At 42.0% G+C, this 23,434-nt stretch overlaps 1 protein-coding gene across 6 annotated transcripts in view; it reads right to left on the bottom strand.

Annotated features, from left to right (window-relative positions):
• The window catches only part of LTBP1 (latent transforming growth factor beta binding protein 1), a 389,022-nt gene that overhangs the window by 242,871 nt on the left and 122,717 nt on the right, over positions 1–23,434 (bottom strand). For 5 of the 6 annotated variants that reach the window (XM_078056161.1, XM_036119099.2, XM_036119100.2 and 2 more), the window contains exon 4: positions 14,405–14,574. In XM_078056161.1, coding sequence (XP_077912287.1) covers positions 14,405–14,574 — 170 coding nt within the window. The remainder of the gene's footprint in view (positions 1–14,404; positions 14,575–23,434) is intronic. The other variant, XM_078056162.1, reaches the window with a different exon arrangement.

Below are 23,434 nucleotides of genomic sequence, written 5' to 3'. Positions count from 1 at the left end.
CTTCTCTGGGAACAAGAAAAGATTACATGGTGGGAGGGGAGTGCCATGGGAAAGAATGCAGGGGCAGGAAATGAAGAGAAGTGAATCAAAGGTAGTATGAGGTCAGGCGAGGAATACATAGGCATTCCACTGTCTACTGCAAAGGGCAAAGAAGCAACTTTTACTCAAACTAATAAGCGGAAGTCACAAAACTTGAAAGGAGTTGAAAGCGATCAGGGTTCCATTGCCTTCCTAAGGGGGCATGGAAACTTCACTCCTACACTACAGGCAGACACAAAGAAGAAAATGATCTAACACACTTTACAAAATTTAAAGTCCGCCTGAAAGAAGAAAAAACTCAAAAGATAGGGCTGAGACTCTGGAGACCCAAAACTTCCGGTGTCCTGTTGGGAATGAGCTGGCCTGACCAGAAGCAGATACCTCCTGTGCCTCTCAGGAATTCCAATTCAGTCACAGAGGCAATAAAAATCCAGAGCAAAAAGATACTATAATGTGAATGCATTTTATTTTAAGAAACCTTAAGAAAGGTGAAGATATGAACATTTTTGTAACCGCCAAAACAACTCTTAAGTTTGATGGATTCAGTTGAAAGAAAAAAATCTGTTGGAGCAATTGGTTATATAGAAGAAAACTGGCATTTTTAACTCTCTGAATTGAGAATTATAGCATCAGAGGTATCTAAGCTTGCAGAATACAGATTCTGTCATTCACTTTTTATTCTCTTCCCCACAGCACAAACTTCTCTCTGGCTCAGTTTTAAATGACTCCATCAAATAGCCCCAACTACTCTCTCCAAGGGATTACTGCCAAATTCAATAGAACTCATCATTAGAAAAGATTTCAGCCTAAATATCCTTTTTCTCAAAGTCATATTCTATCTAGCTTTTATTTATCATGTGATAAATAAAATTGAAAAATGATTAGTTGCCAATAAAAAAAATGAATTACTGATATGTAATCACACACTGTAAATTTTCCAGCTTTCAGTTAATTCTTTTTAGGTTACTCATTCTCAACTTCCTCTCTCATCAAGATAATGCCTCTCCTGTTGAACACCGTGATGGTTTTAAAATCTATCCACAAACTCTTTTGAAATCAATTCTGTTCCCCTTGAGTACGAGCTGGTCTTAGCAACTCATGTCTTAAGAACAGAATGAAACAGAAGTGATGGCTTCAGCTTCAGAGACTAGATCACAAAAGGCAGTTTCTGTCTTGGGCTCTCAATCTCTCCAATCATTCATTCTCGGGGGGGGAAGCCAGCTCCCATGTCATGAGAATACTTAAGGGGCCCATAGAGAGGCCCACATGGCAGAGAACCAAAGCCTCCTGCCAAATGCCATGTGAGTGAGCCACCCTGAGAGTGAATCTTCCAGCCCCAGGCGAGCCTTCAGATGACTGCAGCCCCTGCTCATACCCTGACTGCAACTTCATGACAGAATCTGAGCCAAAACCAATCAGCTAAGGTATTTCTGAATTTCTGAGGCACAGAAAGTGTAAGATAATGTTTGTTGCTTTAAACCACTAAGGTTTGGGTTAATTTGTTACACATTAAAGTATAAACACACACACACATACACACACACACTTCACTGCTTTTCTTTTTCCCTAGATTCTGAGAACATAGAAGCTGAATTTATGGACCTTTCTACATGTACAGAGCACTGTCTGCATAACTGATGGACTCATGAAACATGTACTGAGTCCCTAACTAAGCTATGGAGCTCACGTGCGCACCACAGTCATTTAAATAATACTCACCCCTTCGCAGACTAGGAAACTACAGAGATGTTCATCAGAAACCTGACCAGGGTCATTTTGTTAGGAAATGGTAGAGCTGGGATTTCAGTACGAGCCTTCACTCTTTCCTCACTACCCAATGCCTCTCCTACACTTCCAATAAGCATTTACTATAAAAACTACAGGATAGCCAGCACCTGGGAAGGCTGGAGCAAGGGACGGAAACAAACAGATTGAGGACATACTACGTGTTAGGCAGGATGTTAGGTTTCATATCCCTCACCTCATTTCATTCGTACAACAGACCTATGGCAATAAGTGCCAAGATGTGTATTTGACAGAGAAACCAATATTCAGAGGTTCGATGGAATAGAAGACAGTGAAGCGAGTCACAGGCTCCACCCTGCAGGATCTTGCAAACTAGAGTGGGGAAGAAGAGACACACAGAATAATGCCACCTGACCCATCTACCTCGTGAGACCGTGGCAGGGGCCATGTGAAATAATCTGTTTGGATGTAATTCATAAGCTGTTAAACACTATGCAAACCCAAGAGGCTATCATGACACGTGGTCAGCTCTTAGTGGAGCAACTGTGAGGGAAAGCTCAAACTAGTGGTGACATTTACCCCATGATATATTATACAGCAAAACCCACAAGAGCTTCTAAATATGGAAAATTTCATCTCAAGATGTTTGTTTGATGATCATAATTATTATTTAAGACTCTAGAATAAAGTTCCACTGTGGACTTTGATTGCTACATAATTTCCAGATAAGATCTGATTGCCTGACTTGGTTTGAAAGGTATCAAAATGGATTTCAATGAATAGCAGACACCCATTGATTAGAATGGCTTATTTTGCCTAATTTGAATAATTAAGTTAAACAATTCTTACCAGAAACTCTAAGTTTAGGTCATTTTTAAGTGATACTGTCATTAAAGCCCTACATATAATAATAAAGCTGACAGATTTTTTTTTTAATGTCATCAAATTTGGCTTTGCATTCACTTAAAAATAACACATAAAGAGCTAAAGTCGCACTCTTTTTTTTTCCATCGTCATCACCGAAGTATTCTTGAAACACAGTGTTGCATTCACTTCAGGTGTAGGACAGTGATTCAACCACCAGAGACATTATGCTGTGCTCCTCATGAGTGTAGCTACCATCTGGCACTGTATCAGGTAAAGCGAAGCTCTTCCCAATGAGTAAGATTGCTTTTGGCAATTTTTAACTCATCATAGTTTTGTCTCCTAATAAACGTACATGAATATACATGTAGGGTAAATTTTAAACAGTCAACGTACTAATATTATAATGTAACACATCGACTTAATGCGCATCAGGCTCTTCGTACAGTGGCTGACATATAGTAAGCCAAATAGATGAGGAAAAAAGAGGAAGATGGAATCCGCATAGTGCCACTGGTGGGAACAAATGAGCTTATGTCCAAATTTCCTAATTACCTGATGTTCAGAGACAAGAATATAATTTCCAATACCTTCAGCAGGTTTTTAAAAATATATATTATATGTTCTTGAGGTATATTAAGGTGTGTTTTGGAAACTGGGATCTCTGACAAGAAACATTATGAATCACTTTCTCCACTAAGAGTCTTTTTAAAACTTTAAAAAAAAAAAAAAAGAGGCATCTAATTTTGCTCTATTTCTATGTTCAAGACATGACAAACATGCCTGACAGGTATTTGCACACATACCCCGCTGTGAATGCCTGAAAACCCGTACCAGAAAAAGATGAATAGGAGGCATGATGGGATTTCGGGGTCTTATTGGAAAGGTGCCTGTCTATTCTCACTAATGAACTGAAGCTGGACATTCTCCATTCCATGTGAGCAAGAATTCGAAAGCTGAAAACATTTCTATTAAAAATCCAAATGGGTACTGAGATATAAATTTGGCAAAAGCACAGGCCCTATGAAACCCCAGGCCAGGCAGAACAATTCTGAGTGCTCAGTGGTCTTGGAGAACATAGGTAGCTGACCCCACTCACCTGTCTGTGCATCTCCCAACACCCCAAGCTTTCTCAGGAATAAGAGGATACAGACAGACTAAGGCAGTGAAGGAGAGTAAAGCAGCTGGGTTATCCTTCTCTAAAAGACAGTCTTTGGTGCTCTGAGACATCAAGACAAGCAGCTATTAAAGGGAAGGGTTCAAACAGAATGTGTGCTAGCTGGGGTCTCTACCTACAATACAATGGGGGGGGGCGTGTGTTGCACACACTCTCAAGTGATGGGATTGTACAATAAAGCTATGCTCAGCAACATGGGAGATGCAAGTCTCAACACAACCCAAAACGGCCAGCCACAGAGGCCAGACCTTATGGAGACTAGAATATACTTCAATAACTGGGAAGACATTAAGAATTCATAGTACTTTCAGCAACCCATTATATGTTGCCCTATATCCAGAAAATGCTTTTCAGAAAATGCCGTTAGACTTCATTCTTGGACCCAACATTAACATGACACAAAGCTTCTCCTGGCTGTTTATGCTTCTACTTGGTATTCTACTTCTGTTCCAGTCACTTACTGTTCCCCTCTAACTTACAAATTCCTTGAAAAATTCTGGTCAATCTTACTTCATCAGCGTCATCCCTCTTAGGCAATGCTCTTCTGTCAGGCCACCTTACAGCAGCTGGCCCACTCAGGTTGGTTTTCTTGGGTCAAGTGCCTACTCATCTTCTAGTCCACTGTGGCGAGAGGGTGAGGTCACCCAGAGTAGCATTTTTCCCTGTATGTATCCTAGCTGATTAAAAGAGTATCATCTGCTCTGAGACTAACAACTGTCCAGATTGTCTTAAAAAGTCCATCTTCTGCCCTGCTAAGGTAATCTAAGAAAAACAGAAGTCAAAGGAACTGGCATGTCAGCAGACCGGATCCATAGGGTTTTCACGGTACAAGGAAGAGTGGAACCATACAACTTTAAGCTCAGAGATGGCACACTGTCATTCCACCCACACTCCATTACTAAGAGCAAGTCACAGAGCCAAGTTCCAAGTCAATGGGGTGGCAAAGTCCACTATACCCACAAGGAAGCCATGGCGAGGAGGAGGAGGGAAGAAAGAATTACATGTAAATAAGATCTACATTTTTATTATTTATTCTGGGATTAAAAAATGTCATGGAGAAAAGTTAAACAGGACAGGAAAATATTAACAAAATATACGTGCCTCCCTCTCTCCCTGTAAAAACAAACTAAAGCACACTTAAATCGTGCCTTGTTTTTGTTAAATATCTAGAGTTACACACACAAAGAAAAAGACCTTTGGACCAGATAGCATCTACCTAACTGAATCACCAAAGGCGGCATAATATTTCTGAATGACGAATAAAGGGGAAAAAAAACATCAAAAGATTTTGTTTGGGGAGTGTTATTCGGGAGCCCTCCAAAGTCAAGCAGAGCCTCCTTCAGCGGCTCTTCAGGGGCACGGACCCCGAACGTGTGGGAGGAAGAGCTCCGCTTTCTGCGGCACCCGAATCAGGCGGTGGCCAGCAGGAGATGCACCTGCAGCCGGTAGGTGGGCTTCATTAAAACAAGCAGCACAGCTGCCTGGTGCGTGCGGCTCCAGGCATCGTTAGCAGCGAGCCCTCGATCCCACGCAAGCAGCCCAGGGGCCATCTACCATAGGGAACCACATGACGACCGCCCTCCCACCTGCTGTCCAGATTCTTTTGCTTCCCCAAAGCTTTCTATGTCTGTTCCTAGGATACAGGGGTTTTGAAATAACTATGAGGTTTTTCACAAGAGCAACCATGGCCTGTTTAAAGTTTTCATTTAGTTAAAAAGCTGGGACCTTGGAAGCGCAAATGGGGGAAGCGCTGTTATGGCTACATGAATTTTTTTTTTTTTAACGGATACTTGTGAGATGGATAATGTAGGCGGTTGCAAAGAAACTCTTCAAATAACACACATATTTATATATGTGATTGAACATGTATGTGTATACATGCATATAATATACGTACAGCATACATACACACTTCATGGTTTACTGTTTTCCTGTCAGAAGAAGTACTCAAATATAACCATATTGCAATTACCTTTTAGGGAAGAAAGGTTTCCCTCCCATTCCAGCCGTGTGTGACCTTGTATTTCCTCTGTACAGGAACACAGAAGTTGGGCAACTGGGTTTCAGTAAAGATACATTTCTATTTAAAAGGGGCTAATGTAAATATCAAAAAATCATGCAGAACTAAAATGGTAGAAAATTACAACACAAACCCTTTAAAGGTCATAAAATGTAAGGGAGGTAGGGAGGTCTTTACCTCAAAGCGGGGAAGACAGACTCACCACAAGGCAGTAATTTTCAATGCTAAGAGGACCCCTCTTTTAAGGGGACTAACCTGAGTAAATACCAATTCTATTTCAATTCCCTTTGGAATATCTCCTTAGCAATATTTTTGTACAATCTCATTTCTGTTGATTCAAAACCATCAATTCAACTTTAACAATGATTATTTCCTAGAAACTATTTTCAGAAATAAAATCAAAGTAAAGCCCTCCGTTTCTGGCAGAGAAATCCAAAGTCTGAGTAGGAGCATCTCTTCAAACACAGATTTTTCTCCTCCCAAAACGCTGTTTTGTTCTTTCCAGGCAACCTGTAAATCCATTCGTGGTATTTTCCCCCACCATTATCACAGTTTGATCACAGAATATTCTGGAACCATACAGGATCTATTTCTCAGTATCTTGAACTTGGTCTCAACACCCAGAAATATCCTTGGATTACTTTATTTATTATGAAATCTGGGACCCTTGGGATTGAAACCTCCTTCTCTGGCACGAAAGGCTGCCCATTGGAGAATTTAGATTACATAACCCGTCACTCTAGGTTTTCCTCCACTGTTGTTTTTAATATTGCTGGATAAGCTTCCTGGAAGTGTTTATAATCAGTCTATGTCTACCATTTCCCAGTGATCTTCCACTGTGTGTAAGCAATCAAGAGGCAAAGAGAACATTCATGTTCGCCCACCTTCCTGGACTGGGATGTGATCAGACAACTGCCGGATAAAACATACCACCTGCGCTCACCACCCCCAACTGAGGCACAGTGGCCATGGTAAGACTGCACATATAACCCTCTCTACAGCAGGTAATACCCTGCTCTTCAATGGAATATAGATTCTTGAGGGCATTGGCTCAGCAAAACCCTGGTCCTTCACCCACATTCACTGGAATGCTTTCTCGAGCATCAGTTTGTACCAAGGAATGCTGCGGCTTTGCCATCCAGTAGGCATTTAAGCCAACAAGGACTTTGCCAGAAATCACTGAAGAATAGGTGATACTCTTTTAGCCATCTACAGTGCTAACAACCACACTGACATACAGCTGGAAACCGGCTCAAGGTTCCTTATTCCCACACAGAGTGGTGTAGGTGACCGAACAGACCAATCAGGAATTTGATTTCATAAGGCAAAAAGCATGGAGCTTTACCATAATTCCTTCTTTAAAGCAGTCTTTTTTCCCACCTAGTATTTTAAATGCTAAACTGTTTCTTCGTTAGTTTTCATCAGCTTCTTGGAAGATCTAGCTCCTGGCTGGTCCCACTTCCACTTGGTACCCACTGGTTTGTTGTGGAGCCAATCCCAAAGATATTCATTTGCACCTGACCCAGCCAAAGGTGGTCTCCACACAGGGAAGGCTGTCAAGGCTGCAGAACGTGTGCCTACGGAATTCTTCTTCCCCTGAAGTGCACACTCAGTCCATGGGCAGAGCTTGGCCCCAGTGGGGCTCCCATCAATCAGTAATTGTCGGTGAGGGCAACGCAGACACCTGGAGTTGCCAGCACAAGCAATTTCTCCCTCTGCTCTTTCTTTTCTCCCTTCACACTCATATCCTAAAATGAGGCTTGGGTGGTTCTCGGGACCAGATACTTCTTTACCTGCATTTTCAAACTGCTCCTCCCCTGAAGATCTCTTGATCACAATTCATCCCATGCAGAGCAATCTGGCTCTGATTTCCTCATCTCTACTGATTGCATCTACATTTGTCTTTATTCAATAGCCGGTCCAGGGTTTCTCTCCTCTTTTGTGAAGGGCCAACAGATGGAGGATGAATTTGGTCTTTCTCCCTCACATCACCTTCTATCCCATGGTGGGTGCTCTGAGCTATACCGCAGACTCTCTGTGATGACTCAGACTGGCACTGGGCATCCAGAGCCTTTTAGTAGTGTTCTTGTCTACCTCCTTGAAGTGGCCGGGATAAGCAGAACAGTCCCGGCCAAACACTGCCTGCCTCCTAACCTTCGGATTTGTTTTGCCAAAGAAAAAACCTTGTCAGCTCTGAGTCTTTGCAGAAGCACTGCGTTCCCACAGTGAGAACAACCAGGAAGTGCATGGTTTTACGGGTAATCTCTTCGCTGTACCAGTCTGCAACCATACACAATCCTCACTCCAAACATAGGAATTTACTTTTTCAAGGGGGAGACATAACCATCAAACCCTGAGATGCTTCCATGCCTTGTTATGCTTCTTGATGTCACTGGGAACAAAGCCTGGAGGCTCATGCTAGCACATTCAACCACAGTGTCACTAGAGTACAAAGAGGAGGTCTCGTGGCCAAAGGGTCCGTGCTCCTCACTGCCTGGGACTGTGGGCTATAGTCAGGCCAGAGCTGGGATGCGGGGGCTCAGGTAGCAAGGCTGCTGGTGTGAGAACAATGGCATCTTCGCCTCCCCCTCTCAGGCCTGACACCTGGCTGCCTGCTTTATCTTTAAATGGGGGGGCCAGGAATTCCAGGTAGCCTGTGACTGACTGCTGGGCAGTTGCTGAGCTGCCTGCTCTGTTGCAAGGACTGAAAGAAGTCAACAGAGACCACAGGATCCAGGGCTAAGGTGGTCCCAGTGCAAGCAGGATTATATTTTCTTCTGTCCGGAGGGGCCCAGTGGGGGGCTGCGTACCTTCTTCCTGCACCACGGTGGCTGCTTAGTCAAGCAGCAAGGCTTTGCTTAACACTGAAAGTAGTGAGCTTGTCCAAACTTTTGTAATTTAACAGGACCGTGTGTCTGAAAGGCCAGCAATCCATCTCTCCCCCATATTTCAGCACATCAGAGGGAAAACTGGCAATTCTTTTAAGAGTCTGACTTGTATCTGCTTTTAAAACTTTAAAAAGGTAGCATGTAAAAGAGGACATGTGTCTTTCCTGAAATTTAAAATTTAAATGAAAAACTGAAATTAAATTTAAAATTTAAATTTAAATGAAATTAAAGAAAATTTAAGTGAAATTAAACTAAAATTTTAGATGACTTTAAAACATAAATAACCTGTTTAAAAGCTAAGTCCATCTTTTTTTTTTTTTTTTTAAAGATTTTATTTATTTATTTGAGACAGAGAGAATGAGAGAGAGAGAGAGAGCACATGAGAGGGGGGAGGGTCAGAGGGAGAAGCAGGCTCCCCGCCGAGCAGGGAGCCCGATGCGGGACTCGATCCAGGGACTCCAGGATCATGACCCGAGCCGAAGGCAGTCGCTCAACCAACTGAGCCACCCAGGCGCCCAAAAGCTAAGTCCATCTTGACAGGAAAACAACTGGAATTGGCAATGGAAAATCTGATTTAGAGAAGTTTTAATTGCTAAATATTTCCAAATATTAAAATATAATAGAAAAAGAGAGACTAAGCAGCTGTATATTTAAGTCAGAGATTGCCCAGTCTTTTAGCTCTTAGGGCTCTTTGCATAACCTGCAAACCATTTCAGTTACATGAATATTTCTGCTCATCCTAAAGATCTCCATTTTAAGTAAGTCTACCACTTTTCTTAGGAAGCTCTCCAGTACTTATAGCCCTGAAGATAAAAACGTCCTTCCACCACAGATGATAATAGAAATATTCTCTGCTTTTAAAATCATCGAGCATCCCACGGTGTTTCTACTACAACAGCAGATAGCCTGGTGTGGATACTCATTAATTACCTTCAAGGTCTTTTTCTAGCGAGTTATGCCAAACGAATCTCTTTTTGCATGAATTATTTGGGTTTCTTCCTGAGCGTATGTTATACTAATAGTCTCGAATGTTTTTTATAAGATGATTTTTCAAATGTTACCAAGTCACTTTAACTTTTCTTCCTCTGGGTTATAAATACTAAAATAAACACAATAGAATTTGGTTTACATACTCAATTTTTTCCTAGAAGTTACCAAGGAAGATACTGGATAAAGCAGACCCCTCAGCCCATACCATACTTAGAGCCCAAGGAGCTCCATTCCTGGAGGTCATGCTAAGTCTTTTGTAACTACCTATGTGGCGCAAAAAAAAAAAAAAAAAAAACTGTAAGTACTTTAATTTTTTTAACGTAACAGGGCTCTTAATATATTCACAGGTTCACAGGTCATACACCCACCATGACTATCTAATTCCACAATACTTATCAACCCAAAAGAAACTCCTTATTCATAAACAATCACTCCCCATTCCCCCTTCTCCTCAACCCCTAGCAATCACTAATCTACTTTCTGTCTGTATGGATTTGCCTATTCTGGACATTTCGTATAAGGGAATTATATGTGATCTGAATCCTTTCGTGTCTGGATTCCTTCACTCCACGTGTTTTCAAGGTTCATTCACGCTGTGGCATGTATCAATATTCCATTCCTTCTTTATGGCTGAACAACCCCCTTGTAAGATACACCATATTTTGTTTATATATTCATCAGAGGAGAGACACTTTGGTTGTTCTCACTTTTTGGCTGTTATGAATAATGCTGCTATGAACATTTGTATGCAAGTTTTTGTATGAACATATGTTTTCAATTCTCTTGGATATATACCTAGAAGTGGAAACGCTGGGTCATATAACAACTATGTTTAACTTTTGGAGGACTTCAGGTGATAGCTTAATGTGATTCAGTCTAGCCAGATGGCAGTTACTGGTTCATCCAATAAAAATGTTATTTCTGTCAATATTAAAAGTCTTTCCTTAAACAACCGGGAGTAACATCCATTATTTTCCCAATTGCTGTGTGGCTTGTCACTCTAACAGTAAAGGAAACTAGACATATCAGACTAGAGTGGTCTTCTAGTAGTTTGTATTTTTCTGGCTGCCTTCAAACTAGTGGAGATTTATCTGAACATGATGGTGAGGAGGGAAGGTTGCCAGGGACAGTGACAATGAAAGACAGCTGGTTATAGGCAGGGCCTCTTGGACAGCTTTTAATTCAATGGCTATGATCTAGGTACCTACAGGTCTAAACTCTAGATGTTTTTCATATACTGAGAGACTAAGGCATTAGATCAGCACCTGGCTAACTTGACCACCCATGAGACTAATCTAGCCAGCCACTCCACTCAATTTTTTTTTTTTTTACAACCTGCCAGCTAAGAATGATTTTCACATTTTTAAATTGTCACATTTTCAACAGTTATGTAAGAACCTATATGTAACATCCTCACAATTCCAAGCCTGCAGTATTTACTATCAGATCCTTTAAGAGAAAGTTTACAGACCCCTGCTGTAGCTGATAGTCGTGCAAATTAAATTCTCTTAAGACCAATGAATAAAGCATAGCACCACTATGCTAGAGACAGCCAGTAAGCAGCAAACACCCAACACAGGATGTCAAGCAACCTGGGAAGTGACTCGGAAGGATGGTAAAGCACAGAACCAAGACACGAAAAGCAGTATGTGCACAGTGTTAAGGGATGACACGTCAGGTCATCAAAACTCTGGGAAATCCTAATAAAATGTTCATTCTTCGCAGCAGAGAACACCTCCCTGGCAACGTGATAGTTTGTTTCTCCCCATCTACTTTGCTTTATCTAGAGAGTGCTAGACATAACATATTAGCACACTTCGCTTTACTGAACCCATCATACCCTGCCCCCACCACTGTCATCCTTTTCCTGCTTCTTCTGACCATTTCTCTCTTGACCTACCGGGCGTCAACAGCAAATCCTTATTCACTAGGCTTGTAGGGCTCCTGGCTCCCCTATTATAAAGTGACTAATTTACATGATGCTTAGAGCTCTAAGTAAGCACCATGGATGCTGTTTGCATGATACTATTAAAGCCACATTCACCGGGCGCCTGCGTGGCTCAGTCGGTTAAGCGTCTGCCTTCGGCTCAGGTCATGATCCCAGGGTCCTGGGATCGAGCCCCACGTCAGGCTCCCTGCTCGGTGGAGAGTCTGCTTCTCCCTCTCCCTCTCCCTGCTGTTCTGCCTACTTGTGCTCTCTCTCTGTCAAATAAATAAAATCTTTAAAAAAAATAAAATAAACCTACATTCATTACAGTAGACCACCTTTTTTATCCCAATTCAACAGGGAAAACAACACTTGTCTTTTGCCAACCTCAATGTTTTCTCTAGTCGCCAAAGCTTCCCAAAAGTAACGGCAGTGGACTGTTATGACGCTGGTCGCTAAGTCTCTTTCCAAGACATATTATCCCTACCTGCTGGTAATAGCCTCTGTTTTTCTCATGAGTCAGAATTAGCTACTCCTAAAATTGAACCTTAAAAGTCTTCAGCAAAACGAGAGGTTCACCTGTTTACGTTTGATCTCTTCTATAAAGATGAAATGAAAGACACTAAAAGTTCCTGCTTTTCCTCACACTTCCTTACTAACATTCTCTTCCTTTCTGTTACATGTAAGGTGTCCTTGGGGGCTCCTTTCACCTAATGTGAAGCTGATGTGGGGAGACATTACTTTTAGGTTCTTAGTATTACTCGTTCCTCCTTTCTAGTTTTAATCTTTCTATTGTTGGTCTTACCCAATTTTGCTATTTCCATATTCTCATGGTCCTGCCAAATTACCTCTTTTTAAAATTTTCCCATTAGCCTTCCAGCTCTCAACAGAGTTCCGGGCTCAGCAAAAAATAGCCACATTGCCTTTCCTGGCCTTTCTATATGCCTATTTCAGTTAGTTCCTTTTTTTTTTTTTTGAACAGCCACTAACTCCTGGAGACTGAGCAGAGAACCCCATCACTGTGATTATGTGTTAGTCTGAATTATTTTACTAGCTCCCAGCTATGGAAAAACTACATTTAAACAGAAAGGTTGGGAAATTTATGGACAATACAGATAAACTCTTCCTGTTTTTCTAAAATATAATTTCATCTTCTAGAAGACACTTCAACAAAGGTCTGAGAGTTTAAAATACACACACATCGTGGGACCAGTCATTCCAATAACGAATCATCGACAAACCCAAACCAGTCCCGTCTCTAGTCTCAATACCAGTGATTCTCAGACCACCTTTTCCTGACGCTTCCATAGAGTTCAAAATTCTCTCCCTTACCAGTAAGATTAAAAGCTTCCAAAAACTTTCTTCCCAACACATTCTAATTCTGGGAAGATTCTATGAAATCCCTGATCTATATAAAAACCCAAAGAAATAATAAGTATACCTCTTTGGGGTTATTTTTTAAATTAAGATTAGAAAAATATTATATACTCAGGGATATTCACAAAGAACAGGTTATGAAGCACTTACACCAAACGGTCTTTAAAAACAAGATGGACGCCTCTATTGTTATGCAAATAACTTGAAAGTATCTCACCAAAAAGACAAGAAGATAATTTATGGGATTTCTCCGTTCTTCCCCCTTGAAAATCCCCAGAGCTTGCTGTCCTCATGGGCCCTATGAACCTCACCGCACTATTGCTCTGGGGAATCCAGCCTCAGGTCACTGAGCAGAATTTTCTCAAAAGATGAAAAATGCAAGGTGCAAACCTTACACGAGATACCCTTTTTGTTAAGTTGCCAATTCTAAGGGAAGAGTCAATCACTCTAGAATGGTGACCAACGCAGGGAGGTGGGGATGGGCCCAGGGAATGAAACCCACACAGATACAGACTTCTGAAGGGCCCAACAGTTGTAAAAACTCTGTCTCAGCTCTTTGCACTGTTTTTGGTGGTGAAAGACACTCCTTTTCAATGGAACAACTGGCCTTCTCCTCTATTTCTTGTGGCTCAGGCAATCAGTCAGTGTGAGACGGAGCAGGAAGCTGCTGGAAGGAGGGCGTGCGTCTAGCTCTCGGCTCTGAATGGTCTGCGCCTCGCTCCAGAACGTTTCCTCCAGATGCTGCAAGCAGACACTCTGTGATACCTAAACCACAAATCATCACATTCCCCACCCTTTGAGCCAGGGCTTGTCCTTGCGCTTCCCACATAGTGAGATAGTAACCAAGCCGGCCTCGGGTACAATCGCTTTTTACAAATTCAGACGAAAGCCTGCCACACCATCTGCTGCAGAGACTATAAAGTGGACCTCATGTCATAAAAATATCCGCTGGAGGTGAACCTCAGAGAGTAATGCAGGGCATTTCAGACATTTCACAGGGCATGAATCCTGGCGAGCTTACTAAAGAAAATATTTTGTCAATGTAAACAGGTCGGGCATACAACTGTATCTAAAAGGAGAACAAGTATGTCTCAGAAATGGAGTCATCTTGCAGAAACAGAAATGCAGGCAGGTCACTGCAGATTCTCTGCCAACATCCAAGGACACTGCCTTTCTCAAAATAAAGAAAATGGGCCGCTGTCTGGTTGTTTGGGGAACGAGGGTGGGTTTGTTGTGTTTGGGTTGTTGTTGTTTTGTTTTTTTTTTTAATGACTCTTACGTTTTATCCCCTGTGACATATTAAAGCCATCTAAACCAAAGTATTTCCAAACTGTGATACTGTAACTTAGAAAAATCATTGACCAGACTATACTCACACTGAAAAGGTGCCGTGACTTGACCCTGCCCGTATCTCGAAGGGAACGAACCTTCAGTGGACTGCTCTCCCGAAATCACCTTCTGCGCTGCAAAGTACTTGGGCTTGAGCACATATTCCTGGGTCTGGCCATGATGAATCATCACATTCTGTGAGGAAAGGGGTGTCACTCTGGGAAGAACAAAGCCAGGATAGGGAAATTAATTATGGATTTTTAAAGCTAAGATGGGAAAAATAAGAAATTAAACTCAGAAAGGAAAGAGATTTCACACAAGGCTCAATTTTTCCTTCAAATACTGTAGCTGACCATTTATAATACAAGGAACTAACCGCTTACACGGGGTAGAAACCTTAACACAGGGCACCTGGGTGGCTCAGTTGGTTAAGCATCTGACTCTTGGTTTTGGCTCAGGTCATGATCTGGGGGTTGTGAGTGCTCGCTTCGGCAGCACATCTACTAAAAATGATGTGGGGGTTGTGAGACTAATCCCTGTATGGGGCTCCACACTCAGCCGAGTTTGTCTCCCTCTCCCCCTTGCTCATGCACTCTCTCTCTCTCTCTCTCTCTCTCGGTCTCTCTCTCTCAAATAAATAAATAAATCTAGAAAGAAAGAGAGAGGGAGGGAGGGAGGGAAGGAAAGGAAGAAAAGGAGGGAAAGGAAGGAAAGGAAGGAATAATCCTTAAAAGGGACTCTGCCTCTCTAGTCAAGAAGCATAGGCTAAATAGGCCACCACAGGTGGATTCTATCACAGGATTCAGAGCAAAGTTACCACAGCCTGTGTGCAGAACACAGGACATTTACATGTAAGAAAGACAATGACCTATACACGAGCAGGTACATATATTTAAAAAAGTGCATTTTAAATACACTGATAAGTGGGTAGTATTGGAAATGCAAAGAGGGGAAAGGAAGAAGGAAAAACAGAAAGGGGGCTATGCAAGAAATCCCCCGCTTGATCAGTTATGCAAAATTAACTCTCCACAGTCAGAGCCTGAAGAGTAAACGGTGGGACCTTCCTAATGATAGAAGGGAGGATGGGCAAGCTCTCAGCCTCACCTTCCTAACCCGTACCACAGAACCTCTGTCACACAGGGCAAAGGAAAAATGCTCATAAAAAATTTGAACACACAAAAACTGGAAAAAAAGAATTTTTTAAATTATCTTTTGAAATATAATTATGATAAGGAAGAAACATTCAACTTTTTCTAGTTAACATTTAAATATTTTATGCTGTATCTCATAATAATTAAAACCATACTATTCTGGTTAAATGTTCCATAATGACTAGTTCCTAAGAATAATAACAATGGTAAGAATAACTAATCACAATCTCCTTTCTTCAATACCACAAGTCAAGAACTCTGGGGACTCCTGAACACAATTACTGTGTATTCACCCTCTGGTCCAACCATTTTCTATGACAGTTCTCTTTTGTTACATGTAATGGAAACTGTTCTTTTTTTAAAATAATTTTTTTATTTTAATTCCAGTATATTTAACATACAGTGTTATATTAGTTCTGGGTATTTTATCCAAACAATACAAAAACACTAATTCAAAGGGATACATGCACCCCTATGTTTATAGCAGCATTATCTATAATAGCCAAGATATGGAAACAGCCCAAGTGTCCATCGATAGATGAATGGATAAAGAAGATGTGGTAATATATACACAATGGAATATTATTCAGCATGTAAAATTTAAAATAATAAGCCTTTGCCCAGATTTAATAATTCCCTGGGGAACAGAACTAAAATCATTAGCTAAGCAAGACTAATAAATAATCAAACAATATAAAGAAGATACACCAACTAATTCCAAAAAATGCTTAATTGCTACCAAAACTGCTGAGACAGAGCATTTTAGCAGCAAACTAAGCCTATGGAAGGCGACCTCTCCAGTGGTAACCTTGAATTTTACCAAATGTGGCATATTAAAGCCATCTAAACCGATCAAAATATTCCCAAACTATGATACATGAACTTGGGAAATGGTTGACTGGGATATAATCACACTGATAAGGTACCCCAAAGCCCCAAAGATTGTCCCTAACAAGGGACTCTAAACGAGAGGAAGAAATGACACTGTGACAGGGGAGTATGAAAGGTCAGTTGTCAAGCCACCAAAAACACAACCACACAGTGTCTCATCAAAAGCAGGAACAGTCCTGAATAAAGTCAGTCTATTTGACTGACTCTAACTGGAGCTGATGAATGAGCTATTCTGCAGGACAAGGCGTCCATGAGAATGAAGGAAGAGAGTGGGATGAAGAGTGCTTCCCTCTTAGCAAGTCAGGGACCTCGATCCACCACTCTAAAGCTTGGAGTTGCAGGAAAGCCTAGGAAAATCCGCCCTGGGCCTGAGTTTTCCCAGACACAATTCCATGAAAGGGTACTCCCTCTATCACTAGACTAATGACTTAAATTGCTAAAAGCCTAAGTAAGGCTTAACGTTGTAAACACTTTTGTTTTGATGATGTAAGTGTTGGTTTGAACGTTAAGTGTGTTTGGTTGGGATCGAGTAGAAAGTGTAACAGCTGGACACATCTGGTGGTGAGTGATAAGAACCACAAGTCTACTCCATCAGCCTCATGAAAACAGGAAGCCCTTCTTCTCATCTCCAGGGCAACTCACTCCCCAGCTATGCTGTCATCCTGTCACTATGTTGCTGGCCCCTGCTGGCAGAAGTATTGCTGTTCACAAGAGGACAGCATCCAGCTCTGACTGTTGCCAGGTAGGATGGACTCGGGGCCGAGGGGGGGAGATCTGCCTCTAGTTGAGGTCCTCCCTTCTTTCCCTTCTGAATCAAGGAAGTGAGAGGCACCAAGAAATGAGCTGAAAGCTTACATATGGGTGCGTTTTCCCAACACCTAACTGGAAAGTAATGAACAAACAAGGAAGATGGGATTACCGGGTCTCGAACTTGAGTGACAACCCTCAGCTATCATGGACCCAAGGAAATGAGCAGTGAGTAAATGCCAGTGTAATGGTACTTATGTCTTACTGCAGTAGAAGCACTTGCCAAAGTCACAAACAGATTGCAAATATGGAGCTACACCTGAACTGCGCTTCCCTTTCTCCATCACCTTTCCTTTTCCCCAGTGCAAGCGTGTCAACACACAGGAATAGACTGAAGCCACTCTGCATGACGGCCCCACAGAGAAAGAAGCAAAGCCATGGATGGTGGCATCACGTGGAGCAAACGGAGGAAACTGTGCGATCACTCATTTCACAAATACATGATTCGCATCCTCTTCTCTCTTCCTCCCTTCATGGTTGGCGTCCACTTTCCCCTCTAGCCTTACAAATATATATCCTCTTTAACTCTTCCTTTTTACCCAAGTATTTCAGGAATAATCTCTCTCCTTTCATTTCAATTGGGATTTTCTCCATTCTTCCCTCCTCCCGGGGTTGGGGGGGGGGGCGGTGGGTAGGGAGGCTTAACTATCACTAGTGAACATCAGGTTTGTCAGAGCATTACAGTTTTTTTTTTAAAGAGAACTAAAATATTTGAGAAAATTAAGTTAAAAATGAAAACTGTAGGACCTCTGGTTCAAAATGTTTTGTTTTGTTTTTTTAGGTACCTATATATCTCACCTTCCTCCAAAGATGCCCTTAAAATTTTAAGGAATAAAAAAAGATTTAATCCAGAGTTGACATTTGGCTGTTACCCAACAATACAGCCACACTAGTCATTAAAATATGGCAATATTCTGTTCTGATAAAGAGCCGCTATCCCAAGACCTTTAGTGCCCCTCCCTCCTCCCTCCACTGGGCGCCCCCAAGACATATGTCCCTTCAATCCTATAAATAAGGAGTTAACACTTGGCAGAGCTGGATCTCTAGGTCTCTGTTCCAGCATCCCTTCAGATTATGTGCCACACAGGGTACTAAATATGGTTTGTTATACCCATTAATAAACCCACAAGAGATACTTCAACAAATCTGTAAGATTCAAAGTGGATTGAGAAATGATGACTGTTGTAGCAGCATGGAGGAAGCCATGACCTGAAAAATATTCTCCTAACTTCTTTTAGTTCAACCCGCAGCAAGAAGTCCATTTTACTTGAGATCCAATTCACGTGTACATACGGGTCTGTGTTTTTATATAACTAAAACAAGTGTTAGGAAACAATATTTACCCTTAGCATGTGTAGGGCACTTTGAGATTTTCCTCTAATCTGTTTTTTAAGTGACAGTCTTGAACCACTACACTGATTTCATGACTTCATGACTCCCTAATGGGTTGCAACCAGTAGGCTTAAGGGCACTGGTCAAGAATCACTCTGTGAGGGCACAGGCACAAAGGAGACGATATTCTCTGGGAAACACAGAGGAGGTTTGGACCTGAAACCAAGTAAAGCAAAGGGTGATAAAAAGTAGGGCTGAACACTGGTGTCTTAACTAAAAATCTATATATAAAGGCAGCTATCCTCCCCAACTCTAGCAAACAAAGCATCCAGATGTCAGACTTCTACTCTTCTCAGGGGGAAAAAAAAAATGAGTACTCTTCTCTAAAAGAATGGAAGTAGGTTGTATAAACCACAAAACTTACTGCTCCCTACTCCCGGAGTGAGGCCTTCTCATTCTGGATTCCGGGTTCCCCTAGCTCAAAAGGCTGGTCTCCCATTTTTCCCCTAAAAAGAAGCTTGCCAGGAAATCAGGAAGACAGGGAGCTCTGGGAGAATGATCCCAGGGGGAAAAGGAGTCACAGGATTGGAAAATATGATTGTGATTTTGGAGACACTTGACTATATGGTATAAATGCAACTGTTGGAAAGAAAAATGGAGAATACATTCAAATTTGATGCTAGGAACACTCTCCTTCAAGAAGCATGCATGAGAGCGAAGGACAGATAGAGAGAAACCCAAGCATTGAGTGGTACATCCATGGACAAAATATTACAAATGCTGTAACTGTCAGAAACAACCGGGTTCCCAACTTTGGTGATATTAATGTATAGAATTAGCTAAAGAAGGCTGGAAGATTCTTGAAGAGGAGGAGAAGGGGAGGGAAGACTGGGAGAGCCACTGCCCTCACCTTATAAAATGCAGGGTCATCAGATAATATTCATGACCTTGATAGATGACACTGACAGAAGAAGAAATAGAAGCATAAATGTGCTATTGGGGTGTACACAAGCTATAAAAATGAAATAATGATTTTGAGAGAAAGGGTGGGGAGTAAGATGTGAAGTAAATAAGCTAAATCTTCACCTCCTAGGGCAAGAAGTGTCCAGACAACACTTAAAAGGAATAAATGAAGAAATGGCTGGGTGGAGCTAACTACCAGAGGACGAATAGGACTTGAGGATTAAATGCAGGACAGTTGGGGACAAAAAGAAAAGGACTCAAGTGACAATGAAGGTTTCGAGCCTGGTTGACTGGACAGGTATTTTTGTTCAAGGCCAAGGAGAAAAGAAACAGCAAAGAAGCATGCTGAGTTACGGCAGGCAGAAGAAAGGGTCAGTCTGTGAGGATGGTAATTATGATAGAGACAGAACATGGAGCAAGTCTCTGAGGGGCAATTAGGGAAAGCCTCCAAGATGAGGAAAAGTGATGTTCAAAGAGGAGCCAACTTCTTCAAAGGCAAAAATGTTTCAGAAAAAAAGAACACAGAACCACATGGTCTGGAGGACATTCACACATAAGGGTAGGGACATAAAGAGAAAATGGGGGGAAAATTAGGAGAAAAACAAGAATAACGTGGGTCCAGAAATGATAAATGGAAGAAAGTTCCTAGGAGGAAAGGAGAGAGGACCACCTGCCAAATGCAGCAGAAAAAGCAGGGAAAGAAATGAGGAAAGGCCACGCCTGGGCTGGGGAGGTCACTGGCACCATTCAGAGTAGTGACAGGAGTGTGGCTGCAGTGGGCCGTACATTTGACAGGTGGCGTGCTGTGACACATGGACCAGACAGAAAAGGAAAAAGAGGCCGGAGCTTAGGGGTAGGGCTGGCCATCTGAAGACCTGAATCCGTGGAAACCTCTGTATCGTTATAAGCAGCGGGGAGACAATCCCATACAACTTCTTTCCTTAAAAGAAAGGATTAGTCACACACTGTTTACACTGCTGCCTTCATAGTGGCAATTTTTGGCACACGTATGTACTAAACTTTTCCATATTTCTACTAGATTCATTATTTGACCTGTGGAACGGGTGGGAGGATCTGGCAAAACACAAGCCCCTTTCCACTTAAGGAAAGAGCTTTGGACCTCACAGAAGGAAACCCCCAACAGGCCATAAAATGTTTCCCACAGAAGGCCAGTCTAACACGATCCAAACCTTTCCCCTCTGTGTAGCATACTCAGGTTTATAATCAAGACTAAGAGAAACCAGAAGGGGAAGCAAACAGAGCTAGAGGAGGAAGCCACGAAGGGTCACCTCCAGACTTCCAGGGTCAGTTTCTCCGGACAAAATGCAAGTGATCCCAGGTGACTTGCATGGGCTGCAAGCTGTTCAGAAGCAGGGGTACGTGCTACTCAAGGAAAAGGTGTGCTCAAGTACAGGAGACAGCAGCTATGGTTTGATGGAGGAGACAGAGTTCTCGAGGCTGAGAAGCACAGAGGGAAGGACCAAAAAAAAGCATATGGCTAAGAGGTCACGAGGCAGCATAACACACACGTGAAGTGAGACTAATTTCTGTGGTGAGCCCATTCATACAGAATTATCTTCCAGACCAAGGAAAGGATTAGGAAGTAAAAGGTTGCTGATGAAGAGATCAAAGGGCAGCACAGACAGACAGCACAGACTGCCAGTAACAGGATAAGGGAGAGCCGGAGTCTGCCAGAACACACACAGTGAAACTAAAATGAAACAAGCAAACACAAAGTCTGGAGAACAGAAGGAAAGAAAAGAGTCTATGAAAAATCTAAGTGTAGGGGACAGACCAGTAGGGGATTGAGGAAATGAAATGAAAGAAGGTAGATATTGCGGGGGGTGAGGGAACGCATGAAATGAAGTAAACTGTGATGGTCATCATTAATAAACATGGAAAACACAACCAAGTACTTTGGGAACCAATTTTCTTTGGCAAGTGGTTCTTTCCTGGGAGTGATTTTGCCCCCATGGGCATCTGGCAATATCAGAGACATTTTCAAACGTTACGAATCAGAGGTAAGGGGCTCAATCCCGTGGGGAGAAGCCAGGCAGCTACTGAATGTCCTATAACGTACAGGACAGTCCTCCACAAGAAGGAATTACCTGGCCCCAAAAGTCAGTAGGGCCAAAGCTGAAAAACCCTGTTCTCAACATGCGCTACTATCACCAAACGATTTTAATAGACATGAGTAAAGAGCAAATGGCCTGTGGGAATGGCAATGAAAAGCTCTAGAGGAGATAAAACCTGCACAACCTCCTATGTATTTTGTAAGCCCTAGGAGGCCAGGGATGCAGCCCTGGACTCAAGTTCCCTGGCTGGAAACCTGCAAGGGGGGCTAGCCTATCACTGAAAATGGTATGGAATAGCGATTAAAAAAAAATCATTTACTAGAAGCCCTTGCAGGAATAGTACAACATAGAGTTGGGAAGAACTTTTTGTTAAACTACTTAGCAAGGGAAGGGAGTGTGCCGTGAAGAGATGGTAGAAAAAGAGTTGCCAAACTGCTTTCTAAGGTGGGCGAGTCCAATCGACCATACGTGTTTAGTTATGCCAAGAAGGTCACACATGTTCGGGGCTTGGTGTGAACTGTTGGGGTAACAGACAAAGCTGAGTGCTGCACCTACAATTTCCCACATCTGCCCTGTCTTCAAATGGTCCTCCACATCTTCTCTAAAGAAATGTCTAATCTGAGGTGTCTCACAACTGGCCCCCGAGAGGGAACCTGTGTCTCCACACAGCCCTGGTTAGTAGATACTCTTCTTCTTCTTCTTTTTTTTTTTTTAAGATTTTATTTATTTTTGACAGAGAGAGAGAGCACAAGCAGGGGGAACAGCAGAGGGAAAGGGAGAAGCAGACTCCCCGCTGAGCAGGGAACCCGATGCGGGGCTCGATCCCAGGACCCCGGGATCATGACCTGAGCCTAAGGCAGATGCTTAACCATCTGAGCCACCCAGGTGCCCCTAGGAGATACTCTTCTGAACATGACTGCTACATGAAAACATCCCAGGAATTCTCAACCCATCTAATCCCAAGTTCCTAGAGGAGGGGAAAATATAATCAAAGAGCCGTAATGAAGAGGAAAGTTTAAGAAGCAGCGGGGGAAGGCCTCCTCTTGGAAAGTTTAATAAAATAATCCCAACACTTCGGAAATAAAAAATGAAGTTGGCTGAAATTAAGTGCTTGGAAAAAAAAAAAGGAAATGGTCTAAACAACTCAATTAAAAGCCAGAGCTCATCAGACTGGTTAGAAAGCAAGACCCAACTACACAGCTGCCTACAACAAACCCACTTTAACTATAAAGACAGACATGTTAAAAGCAAAAGAATGAGAAAAGATTTCACATGTTCACATGAATCAGAACAAAGCTGGAGTAGCTAGGACTATGTTAATAACAGGCGGAGTAGATTTCAGAGCAAAGAATATTACTAAGGATAAAAAGGATCATTCCATAAGGATAAAGGGTCAATTCATCAAGAGGACATCAAGAATCCTAAACAGCTGTGCACTTGATAACAGAGCTTCAAAATATGTGAAGCAAAAATTGTTTTAAAAAAAAGCCATGAGAAACAGATAATTTTGTTTTAGTTCCTGTTTCAATACCCGTTTAAAAAACGGACAAAACAAGTACACTGAAAATCAGTGAGGATATAAAAGACCTAACACTATCAATCAACTTAACCTAATTGACATTCATAGAACACCACACCCAACAACAGCTGAACACATGTTTTTCAAGTGCATACAGAGTATTTACCAAGATAGACCATAATTTGGGCATATAAAAAGTGTCAGTAATTTTTAAAAGATTTGAGTCATACAAACTATGTTCTCTGGCCATCATGAAATTAAATCAGAAATCAGTAACAGAAAGATCTCTGGAAAATCCTCTAAATATTTGTAAACTAAAAACCAAACTTGGAACACTAC

Source organism: Halichoerus grypus, chromosome 10 (genome assembly GCF_964656455.1).
Source record: "Halichoerus grypus chromosome 10, mHalGry1.hap1.1, whole genome shotgun sequence".
NCBI lineage: Eukaryota > Metazoa > Chordata > Mammalia > Carnivora > Phocidae > Halichoerus > Halichoerus grypus.
This window is presented reverse-complemented; position numbering and strand designations above follow the sequence as displayed.